Raw genomic sequence first — 11,454 nt, 5'->3', positions numbered from 1 at the left:
CACCTCCCCAGAGCTACTGGGGACAGCAGTGACATCTGGACACGCCACTCCTGGAATAGCCACAGGACCAGGGGACACAGTGGCACGGTCCCAGTGACGCCTGAGAGATTGGAAATCAGCCAGTTACCCCAAATCCCTGCTGTGCCCTGTTTGTGCCCTGCTGGCAGTGCCACAGGGGATCCAAAGTCCTCCCTGTGCATTCCCTATGCCTACCTTTCCCCAAGTTTCATTTCTGAGATTTATCTTTACTGCAGATTACACCGCATCACCCCTTCCTGGAGTGACAGTCACTGCCACTCCCTGTCCCATGCCCTGGGTGTGGGAATGGGGTCACGCCAGCTCCGAGGAGCACAGGGGTCCCAGCCAGAGGAGCCAGGGGCTGGATGTGATTCCCTCAAACCTCCTCTGGAAGTGGGGGCAGCTGCAGAGAGAGCAGTGTGGCCCCAGAGCCATGGCTGGGCTGATATATGGCCAATATATGTTCTATATGTGCCCCATATATGTCTTGTGTATATATATATATATATATATATATGTGTGTGTGTGTGTGTGTCTATATATATATATATACGTGTGTGTGTGTCTATATATATATATATACACACACACAGACATATATACATGTATATATGTATGTATATATATATAAAAAAGATATGTATAGGTCTACTATCTATCTTATATATGAGCTATATATGTCCAATATATGTCTGGGCTGTCTGTTCTACATGTTCCATATATATCCAATAAATATCCTATATATATGTCCAATATACAGCTAATATATATCCAATATATCTATCCCATATGTCCAATATACATCCTATATATATATGTATCTGATGTATGTCCCATATGTATCCAACATATATCTCATGTATCTCCCAAATATCTCCAATAGATTTCCCTAATCTGTGTCTAACCTTTGTCCCACACATCATCCCACAGGAGCACAGGCAGCAGCCACCAGTGGTGACACTTTATTCCCCAACAGTGACAATCCCACCACCCCTTCTCCCCACCCCTCACAACTTCATGGTGGCAACTGAGCCCAGATGGAGCTCCAAGAACTGCAGGATCTCCTGCCAGGAATGTTCCTGTGCCCGGGCGTGGGGCTGGAGCTCTCCCCCCCAGGCCACGGGTTTGGGGGTGCCGCGGATGGCGGAGTTGCTGCACAGGGGGGACCCGGGGGGCTCGATCAGGTGCCCGGCGCCGGGGTAGGACAGCACCCGGCCGCTCTCTGGTGGCATCCGCGCCAGGGCCAGCTCGGCGAAGAGCTTGCTGTTGAAGCTGCGGTCGGCCTCCCCCACCACAAACAGCACCTTGCCCCGGATCCTCTCCACCGGGATGGCCGAGGCGCGGTGCGCGGCGTCCCGGGGGTCGTCGAAGATGGCCGAGTTGTCCATGGCTCCCACCTCGGTGAACAGGACGCGCTCGGTGTGGTAGGGGATGGCCGGGATGCGCAGCTCCTTGTAGAGCAGCGGGTTTCCGTACAGGAAGCTCGTGCCGTTGATCCACACCGTGGCCGCCACCTGTGGCAGGAAGGTGGCCATGGCCAAGGCCACCTCCGCGCCTTTGGAGACGCCCACCACGCCCAGGCCGGGGCCTCGGACCTGAAGGAAGAGGAAATGGAGCCAGCTGGGATAACACACAGGGATAATACATTTACTGGGATTCCCTGGGTGCCAGGACAAGGATGTTCTCATGGGATATCCCCCAGTCCCTGGGACATAACCCCTGGGCACCTGAACATCCCGCTCACCAGGATGAGGATGTCCCCAGGACATTCCTGGTCCCCAGGACAATCTCTGGTCACCCGGACGTCCTGCTCACCAGGTTGCCCCCAATCCCCAGTCCATCCTGGCTGACAGGTGCCTTTCTCCACACTCCAGGACTCACCTTGGGATGCCGGAGCAGCAGTTCTGCCGCTTCCTCGAAATATTCCAGGTCCAGCTGGGCCAGGACTCGGGGCAGGTCGTCGTAGGCGAAGAAGGCGAGGGCCAGCACGGCAAAGCCCCGGCTGGCCAAGAGCCCTGCCCGGAACTCAATCAGGCCCCCCGCACCCCCAAACAGGTCAATGACTCCAGGGAAGGGGCCCGGACCTGTGGGAAGACAGGGAGAATGTCAGGGATGGGGAGCCACCCATGCTGTCCTGCATCCCGGAGGTTCCATGGCTGGGCATCCCAGGGGGCACAAGGTCCAGTGTCCTGGGTGTCCCAAGATCCTAAGGTTTGATATCTCAAGGATCCCAAGGCTGGACAACTGAGGAATCCCAACTTTGTATCCTGGGGGTCCCGAGGTTGGGCACTCCAAGATCCTAAGGTTTGATATCTCAAGAATCCCAAGGCTGGACAACCCAGGAATCCCAATTTTGGGCATTCCAAGAGTCCCAAGATTTGCTAACTCAGGGCTTCCAGGGCTGGATAACCCAGGAATCTCATGGTTTAGCATCCCAGGGATCCCAGTGTTGTTTCCCAGGGGTCCCAGTGTTTGGCATCCCCAGGATCCCAAAGCTCAGTATCAGTATCCAGGGCTCCCAAGGTCTGGTATCCCAAGGGAATACTGGCTGGGTATCCCAGGGGTCCCAAGGCTGGGCACCAAAGGTCTCCCAAGAACACACACCCTGCCAGTCCCTAGGTTTGATATCCCGAATTCCCCACTCCCTAGGTTTGATATCCCGCAATTCCCCGCTGCCTGGGTTTGATATCCTGAATTCCCCACTCCCTGGGTTTGATATCCCGAATTTCCCGCTGCCCAGTGCTCACCAGGAGGCAGGAACAGGGCGCCACGGACCCTTCCCTCGCGGATGGGCACCCGCTGCACTCCGGGGCCCACGTACCAGCGCTCGGCCTCGCAGGATGCCAGCGGCTGCTCCCGCGGATCCGTGCCCAGGCTGAGCCCGTCCCACACCTCCAGCCGCACGCGGAAGGGGCTGCCGGCCACGTCCCGCTTCACCAGCCGCCGGAACAGCGTGTCGGGCTGCAGGAACCACAGGAGCCCCATGGGCCAGAGCCCGGAGTAGCTGCCCCCCAGGGCGGCGTGGAGCCCGGGATCCACCTCTCCCGCTCCATCGGCGCGGAAAAAGGCGCGGGATTGGAAGCACTCGCCCTGCTCATCCTTCAGCCAGGCCCGGAGCGTGACCAGTTGGGATGGGGACAGTCCCCGCACACGGATCTGCACCGGCCGGTCGGCCAGCGAGGACTGCGGCGTCACCGTCACCTCCACCATGGTGCACCTGGGAATGGGAATCACCCCGAGTGTCCCACAGGGATTGCCATGCCCAGGAGGAGCTGGTGGCAGGGGCCTGTCCCCAGGGATCCTCACCGGAGAACCCCAGGTTGGGTTTTGTGATCCAGATAGTTCTGCTAGCATCCTGCTTTCCCATATACCCCCATCCCATCGTGGTCCCTGTCCCTTCTGTCCTGGTCCTTGTCCCCTCCTTCCCTGGTTCCCACCTTCCATGATCCCCATCCTCTCCTTCCCTGTCCCCATCCCCCCCCTTCCTCACCCCTCCCCACCCTCTGACCCCACACCCCTGCTCCAAAACTCACCCAGCAGCCGGGACACCCCTTTTCCCTGTGTCTCCCAGCCCCGCCATTCCCAACACCCACTGTCCCCGCTCCTTATCCTCCTCCTGCCCACCCCGGAGCCGGAGCAGGGTGGGGATCCAGGGGCTCGGAGCCCCCCGGTGCTGCGTGCACCCCGCTCCCGCTCCGAGCAGCACGGCAGGCTGGGAACTGGGATGTTGGCCCCGGTCCAGCCCTGGGAGGAGACTCGTGCTTCTCGTGGTCCTCCCACACCCGTGACAGCAGGAAATCGGCCCCCAAGGGCCCGAGCTTCCCCTTCTCTTACCCCGCTGGGCACAGCCTGGGCCGTGGGCTCTGCACAGGGCGACGCTGGAGGATTCCTTGGAAATCATTAACCTGGGAACGGCGAGGGCAGAGCCCTCCTGCCCCATGACCCCGTGCCTGCCTGGCACCGGCCACACCCCGAAATTCCTGTCAGTCCCCACTTTCCCTGTGGAACCTCCCCACTCCTGCACACGGGTGGGACACACCCCATTCCAATTCAGGGTTCAGGGCCACCCCCAAAACTGCCACCCCAGGATGAAGCTCCAGGGTTCCATATTCCCATCCCAGGGCTCCATGCTGATTCCTGCAGTGCCATTTTCCAGCCAGTGCACCCCTTTGTCCCCCCATCCCCTCTATCCCAGCTCAGAGCCACATCCCTCCCCAGGAATGCAGAAAGGGGTGTCCATGGACCAAGAAAAACCAGGAATGTTAAGAAATCCACATGGATTTCCAACTTCCATCCCCTGCCAAATTCCCAGTGTTGCCCCCCACAGGAGGGTGTGTGACACTGTGCCCCCTTCCTTGCTGACACGTTCTGGGTCTCATTCCCAACGGGAATTCCCTCTTTGGAGAAATGCAAGAAACGAGGGGCCATAGCACACTCCAATCCTAGGAAGGCCCCAGCAGGAGCCCTCAGTCCCCCGAGTCACTGGAGGCGAATCTGTCTCAGTCCCTTTTCATTTTTATAAGAACAAGGCAAACTTGGGAAAGCAAAGTTCTGTTCCAGCCTCTGGCACCGGCCACATCCTGATTCCACAGGGGGAATCCCACAGCTGGTGCCTGTGGAATGCACTCCCCCAGCTCTGTCCCGTTGTTTGTCCAACCCTGAGGCTCCTGGCAGCGATTCCAGCCTGGCAAGCTGAGGAGAAGCCCCTGGGGAGGAGCAGGATCCCAAATCCTGCCTCACTCCGTGGCCGTGCTGCGCCTCACGGGCGTCTTCTGGAGCAAGGCCAGCGTGTCCCGCTTCTCCACCCGCCTCAGCTGCTTCTTCCTGGCCCTCTTCAGCTTCAGGGGGTTCCGGATCTGGGAAACGGGAAAGGAGAGGAGATCCCATGGAATCACAGGATGCTGGAATCGTTTGGGTTGGAAGGGACCCTAGGGATGATCCAGCTCCCCACCTGGCTGTGGGCAGGGACGCTTTCCACTGGTGCAGGGTGCTCCAAGCCCTGTCCTGGAGCACTTCCAGGAATGGAGCAGAGTGTGGGAATGAGGCAGGATGGGCATGGAGGGCTCCTAGCTTCCCACCACCTTCGGGATCTAGGAAGGGATTTATCCCAAAACCAACCCCATCCTCACTCACAGGTGAGGTCTTTGCCACAGCTATCCCAAGCTGCCAGGTCTCTTCCTGATGGAAAAGCCACATTTTCCCCACATGGATCTCCACCATTTTCCTCGCTCCACCACCCCATGTTCTGGTGCTCCCCAACTTGGGAGAACACAGGGAACACACTTCCAGCATGCCCAGCTTTACTGGGAATCTCCCAGGCTCCTCCAAAGACAAAGACAGGGAGAGGAACTGGAGCAAACTGGAGGCTGATCCATGGGGGCTGGAGATTGTGGGGTGCTCCAGGGCTGTTCCCAGCTGGTACAGGGGACTCACCACTTGGACAATCTCGGCTTTCCGCTCGTTTTCCAGGCGCCGCTTCAGGTTCTCCTCCCGCCGCCGCTTCTTTTCCTGTGGGAGCAGCACCACAACATTCCCTGAGGATCCCTTCCCCTGAGATTAAACCCAAAGCCCAGCCAAGTGTGAAATCTGTCATTCCAGCAGCTTTTCCACCTCGGGTGAGGCTGGAATTGACCCAGGGGGTTTATTCCGAGTCAGTGACTTGGGGCATGTGACCGTAAGTGACTGGATTTGGCACCAGGACAGGGAATTCTCCATCCCTTTTTCCTGGGCTCTGCCACAGCTCTGAGGCCCGGGAAAAGGGCAGAGAATGGGATTGTGCTTGGGAAAGATGGGAATTCTGAGCTCCCAAGCCCCGTTACCTCTTTCTCCCTCTGCTTGGCTTCCTCCAGCTGCCGTGCCAGATCCCGGACCAGCTTCCTCTCCTGCCTCTCCTTCATTTTCCGTGCCCAGGAGCTGCGGAGCGCCTTGTCCTGGATCATGTGGGAGAACCTGCGCGGGCACACGGGGGGTGTTGGATCCCCAAACACCTCGGGATGCAGCCGGGGCCACTCCAGCTCCTCTCTAAAATTTCTTGAAACTCCGCGGAGCATCCCACGGCATCCTCAGCATCCCCTCCAAGTCATCCCAATCACCTCTGCATTCTTCCTGAAGCCCATGGATACCTCCGGAACCCCCTCACAAGCACCCCAAACAATCCTGGTCCCCCTCAAAACTCCCCCAGACCTCACACCTCATGATCCCCCAAGAAGCCCTTCTGGAGCCTAGAGCCCCGCAGAACTGTCCCCCCATTGCCACCTCTTCTTCCCGGGATCCTTCCACACGCGTCCCGACTTGGGCTTGCCCCGGGGGATGGTGACCACCGCCTCCTGCCGCTTCTTGCCGCCTTTCCGCCGCCGCCGAGCCGCAGCCGCGGTCGGAGCCGGAGCCGCGGCGGCCCCGCTGGGCCCTTCGGGGGTCGCTCCCGGTGCCGGTCCCGGGGTCCCCCCGTTCTCCCCCTCCATGATCCACGCGGCCCCGCGCCGTCGCGGAGAGATGATGTCAGAGTCGCGATCCCCGCGGAAGCGAGAAGCCAGAGCGCCTCCCCGGCCGCCATTTTTGTGTTGGGCAACACCCTCCGAGCACGATGGCGGCCGCCATGTTTGTGTCAGGCATGGCCGCCATGTTTGTATTGGGCAGCACCCTCCGCGTACACTGCGGTGGCTGCCATCTTTGTACGGGGTACGGCCGCCATCTTTATGCTGGGTAGCTCCGCCCACCACCGTGGCCGCCGGTACCGGGAGCCCCCGAACTGCCCCAAACACACTCGGGGCGACCCCCCCCCGCACCCCGAGTAACCCCCTGAGACACGGGCGGGCCGGGCTGGGCTGGGGGAGAGGCCTTTATTGGGGACCGAACACGCTGAGGGCATCCCAGGGGGCTCCACGTGCGGGGCTGGGCAGTGGCTACAGCGCCTGGGGAAGCAAACACAGGGAAATCCAGGGAAATGTCCGGGAGGGACACGGGAGGAAGGAGTGGATCAGCATTCCCGGGATTTGCAGGATTGCCGCCTCCCTCACCAGCTGGGTGTACGTGTGCTGCCGGACCGTGTCGTATCCGAATGCCAGAACCGCCACGGCCACGCAGAATTCCAGGAGGCCGAGCAGCGCCAGGATGGAATCCAGGCCGTTGCTCAGCTTCTGCCAGGAGGAGGAGAACGGGAGTGTGAAAAATGCCTGTTTTGTGATTGGCTTTTCGCAAATATTAAAATAAATATTATATGTGTTATGTTAGAAAGTTATGCTGTAATAATTTTCTTAACTAGTGTGTTAAATATATGCAAAAAGCGCCCATCGCGTGTTTTTAAAATTTTAAAAGTTTAATAGTAATAAAATGGTTATAAAAATAGTAATGCAATTAGAGTAATGATCATTTGGACAATTTGAATTAGGACAATATGAGACAATGAAAACAAAGAGTTATGGACGTCCGGGTATCTCTTTCTGGGCAGCATAAGCCCGAAAAAGTACACCCGTTAACAGAGGATTAACCCTTAAGAACAATAGCCTGCTGCATATTCATACACCTCATACATGATACATAAATTCCATTCAAATACAGGATTCTCTGGTCATCGTCAACTTCTTCCTCTGAATCCTGACGGTGTCATCCAGCCTGAGCGAGGAGGGGAGAAGTTTGTTTCTCCTGATAATGGGGCAATAAATTCTCTCTCTCTGAAAGATTTCGGTATCCCATCACTGCTATCTCAGTGCGAGTCCTTTCTTTAGAAAAAGAAGTATCTTACATAGCGTAGTTTCTATTTTAACATTATGTTATAACCTAAAACTATACTTAGTACACTACTTAAGAGAATGAATACAGCATAACTTTCTAACACAACACATATAATATTCATTTTAATATTTGCAAAAAGCCCATCATAAAATATGCATTTTTCACATATAGTTTTAGGTTACAACATAATGTTAAAATAGAAACTGGGCTATGTAAGATACTTTTTTTAAAAGAGAGGAATGAGGTACTTGCACCGACATAGCAGCCACAGGACACCTAAATCTTTCAGAGAAAGAATTTATTGCTCCCTTATCAGGAGAAACTAAATTCTTCTTGCCTCGCTCAGCTGTCAGGATTAAGAGGAAGCAGTTGACAGTGACCAGACAGAATTCTTTGTTTGAATGGAATTTATACACCACGTATGAGGTGTATGAAATGCAACAGGCTGTTGCTTTTAGGGGTTAATCCTCTGTTAATGTGTGTCCCTTTTTGAGCTTATGTTGCCCAGAAAAAGGTACCTGGACCATCCATAACTCTTTGTTTTTATTGTCTTGTATTGTCCTAATCCCAATTGTCCAAATTTTTATTACTGTAGTTATATGACTATTTTTATAACCATTTTGTTACCATTAAACTTTTAAAATTCTAAAAACAAATGACTGGCGTTTTTCACAGGAATATCCCAGGATCCACCACCCGAACAGGACCTGGATCCTTGAGTACCACACCCCACCCAGACTGGGATTCCCCCGCAATCCCGGTGTCCTACCTTGCTCTCCATGTGGAGGCACCATTCTGGGCGGGTCTGGAAGGGTTCGGGTTTCCCACAGCCGGGCGTGATCTGGGTGATGGCCGTGCCATGAATCCCAATGGCCACCAGTGTGCCCAGGACAATGCCCACACTGAGCATGCAGCAGGCCTTGACCTGTGGGGAGCACCCGGTGACACAGGCCCTGGGAAGGGCTGCTTCCCACAGGGATCATCCAACCGCGAGCACAGATCTCCTGGAGAAGCCATCCAGTCCTGTCCCCTTCATCCCACAGTGATTCCAAAGCCATGAGGGTCTCCTGAACCTTTCATCCCCCTCATCCCACAGTGATTCCAAAGCCATGAGGGTCTCCTGGACCTTTCATCCCTGGAATCCACAGCGATTACAAAGCCATGAGGGCCTCCTGGACCTTTCATCCCCCTCATCCCACAGTGATTCCAAAGCCATGAGGATCTCCTGAACCTTTTATCCCCTCATCCCACAGTGATTCCAAAGCCATGTGGGCCTCCCGGACCTTTCATCCCACAGTGATTCCAAAGGCCATGAGGGTCTCCTGAACCTTTTATCCCCCTCATCCCACAATGATTCCAAAGCCATGAGGGTCTCCTGGACCTTTCATCCCTCTCATCCCACAGTGATTCCGAAGCCATGAGGGCCTCCTGGACCTTTCATCCCCTTTGTCCCACAGTGACTCCAAAGGCCATGAGGGCCTCCTTGGACCTTTTATCCCTCTCATCCCACAGTGATTCCAAAGCCATGTGGGCCTCCTGGACCTTTCATCCCTAGAATCCACAGTGATTCCAAAGCCTGAGGGTCTCCTGAACCCTTCATCCCCCTCATCCCACAGCGATTCCAAAGACCATGAGGGTCTCCTTGGACCTTTCATCCCTGGAATCCACAGTGATCCCAAAGTCATGTGAGCCTCGTGAATCTTTTATCCCCCTCAGCCCACAGTGATTCCAAAGGCCATGAGGGTCTCCTGGACCTTTCATCCCTGGAATCCACAGCGATTACAAAGCCATGAGGGTCTCCTGGACCTTTCATCCCCCTCATCCCACAGTGACTCCAAAGGCCATGAGGGCTTCCTTAGACCTTTTATCCTCCTCATCCCACAGTGATTCCAAAGCCATGAGGGCCTCCTGGACCTTTCATCCCCCAGTGACTCCAAAGGCCATGAGGCCTCATTGGACCTTTTATCCTCCTCATCCCACAGTGATTCCAAAGCCGTGAGGGCCTCCTTGGACCTTTTATCCTCCTCATCCCGCAGTGATTCCAAAGCCATGAGGGCCCCTGAACCTTTCATCCCCCTCACAGTGACCCCGACCCCCATCCTGTGCTCCGTGTGGGAGAGCTGGGCACTTCCCAATGGGGAGACTGGCCTGTGGATCCCGTGGGATGAATCCAGGCTGTGGAGGGGTCCTGGCAGGTGCTGGAAAGGACATAAGGAATGGGGGGACACCTTGTCCCTCCCAACCTGGATCTTACCAGCACAGGGCTGTCTCTCCTTTCACTTTCCACCAGCAATGAGCCCGAGATCAGGAGCTACTTGGAAAACAGTGGGAATTGGTGTTAGCAGTAAGGCACCCTTCCCTGGCACCCTTCCTGGTGGGAACTGGGGTTCAGGGATGCACAAACACCCCAGAATGTGGGGTGAAATGGTTATTGGATATTGTCCCCAGTTCACCAGGATTCCCTGAGATTCCCATGTCCTCATCCCAACTTACCAGGATCCCCAGCCAGAAGAAGACCCCGCTGGCCACAGGGAGGGAAGGGTTCCTGTGCTCTGACAGTGTCAGGATGATGCCGGAGCAGATGTGGACAATTCCAGTGAAGATGTGGATGGTCTGGGGAAGGATGAGGGAGATGGATCCCGATCCCGTTACTGTGAGGCACATCCCAGCCCAATCCCACATCACAGTGCCAGGAAGGGACTGGGAGAGGCACCTGTCCCAACATCCCCTCCACCCAGCCAGGGAGAACATCCAGCAGGACAATCCCTGCGGATCCCCAGTCCTGCTGGGCCCCTGGAAGGTCATGTCTCACCCCCAACACCTTGGGATGAGCCCTGCGGAAGCCTTGTGTTTGGAATGAGGTCCTGGCAGGTGCCTGGGAGCCTGAGGCCAGCTGGGCCGCCCGGGGATCCGTGGCCGGGATCACCTCCGTGATGATCCTCACGCTGCCGGCGTCCGTCACCGTGGTGGCTGCCATGGCCCGGGAACCAGCCCAGGGGGCTGCAGGAATTCCCAGGTGCCTTCCTCCTCCTCTTCCTCCTCACCGTGGTCCTTTTGCTGCCCAAAATCCCCGGGAGGTGCTGGCCAGGCAGGGACACGCTCCCGCTGCCCTTTGCTCCCTGCGGGAAGCTCGCTCAGGGAATTCTCGTCAGGGCCCTCTTGCTCAACGAGGTGGCTTTGCCAGCAGAGGCTCTCAAAATCCTGCACGGGAAGAGGGAGGGAGGGACAGGGAAGGGTTGGATGCTTTTCCCTCAGGGTGCTCCAAGATTCCTTTTCCATCCCAAATTGTGGATGCTTTGCTTGGGAATGGCTCCTGCAATTAACTTGGTACCTAATGAGGTATTGATTACCTAACCCTGCCATTTCCTAGGAAAACTTAATTGAGACAGGGAACTTTATAAACCCCGTTTTAAAGGAATCTCCTTTAGTGCCATTTTTGGGAATTCCCCCTCCTCCATCCCAGTGGGTTTGTCCCCAGTGAGGACATGCAAGAGGGATTCAGGGATCTCTGTCCATCTCCATTGGGAGTCAGAGGGAAAGGAGATGCTGTTATTTATGATGGGAAATGGGAGCTCAGGCTGGGAATGGAGCCACCACACACGGTGAGGGGATCCCGAGGGATTTGGAGGCCCCTTCCTGCCTCCATCTTTTCATCCTCCCAGAAAACAGCCTTGTCCTTTTCTCCAGGAGCATTGGGATACCCCA

The 11,454-nt window shown here is 56.1% G+C and overlaps 3 protein-coding genes across 3 annotated transcripts; all 3 read right to left on the bottom strand.

Moving 5' to 3' along the window:
- Positions 1–1,025: 1,025 nt before the first annotated feature.
- Positions 1,026–3,237, bottom strand: LOC128936815 (acyl-coenzyme A amino acid N-acyltransferase 2-like). Its single transcript, XM_054276047.1, has 3 exons — positions 2,766–3,237; positions 1,900–2,102; positions 1,026–1,613 (listed from the first exon to the last, which is right to left on the bottom strand). The coding sequence occupies exons 1-3, from the start codon at positions 3,226–3,228 to the stop codon at positions 1,026–1,028; spliced, it is 1,254 nt and encodes a 417-aa protein (XP_054132022.1). The 5' UTR covers positions 3,229–3,237.
- A 1,281-nt stretch (positions 3,238–4,518) lies between these two features.
- On the bottom strand, positions 4,519–6,479 carry CCDC86 (coiled-coil domain containing 86). Its single transcript, XM_054276511.1, has 4 exons — positions 6,274–6,479; positions 5,838–5,967; positions 5,452–5,526; positions 4,519–4,874 (listed from the first exon to the last, which is right to left on the bottom strand). Exons 1-4 carry the CDS (start codon positions 6,477–6,479, stop codon positions 4,755–4,757), a joined length of 531 nt encoding a protein of 176 aa, XP_054132486.1. The 3' UTR covers positions 4,519–4,754.
- A 441-nt stretch (positions 6,480–6,920) lies between these two features.
- LOC128937126 (membrane-spanning 4-domains subfamily A member 15-like) lies at positions 6,921–10,726 on the bottom strand. Its single transcript, XM_054276510.1, has 5 exons — positions 10,562–10,726; positions 10,243–10,362; positions 10,004–10,060; positions 8,519–8,674; positions 6,921–7,154 (listed from the first exon to the last, which is right to left on the bottom strand). Exons 1-5 carry the CDS (start codon positions 10,724–10,726, stop codon positions 6,921–6,923), a joined length of 732 nt encoding a protein of 243 aa, XP_054132485.1.
- Positions 10,727–11,454: the final 728 nt, after the last annotated feature.

The sequence above is a fragment of the Melozone crissalis genome, unplaced genomic scaffold (genome assembly GCF_028551555.1).
Source record: "Melozone crissalis strain CALT ecotype California unplaced genomic scaffold, PUWL_Pcris_2 ptg000018l_1, whole genome shotgun sequence".
NCBI classification, from domain to species: Eukaryota; Metazoa; Chordata; class Aves; order Passeriformes; family Passerellidae; genus Melozone; species Melozone crissalis.
The sequence above is the reverse complement of the archived record's forward strand: the minus strand, read 5'-3'. Positions and strand labels throughout refer to the sequence as shown.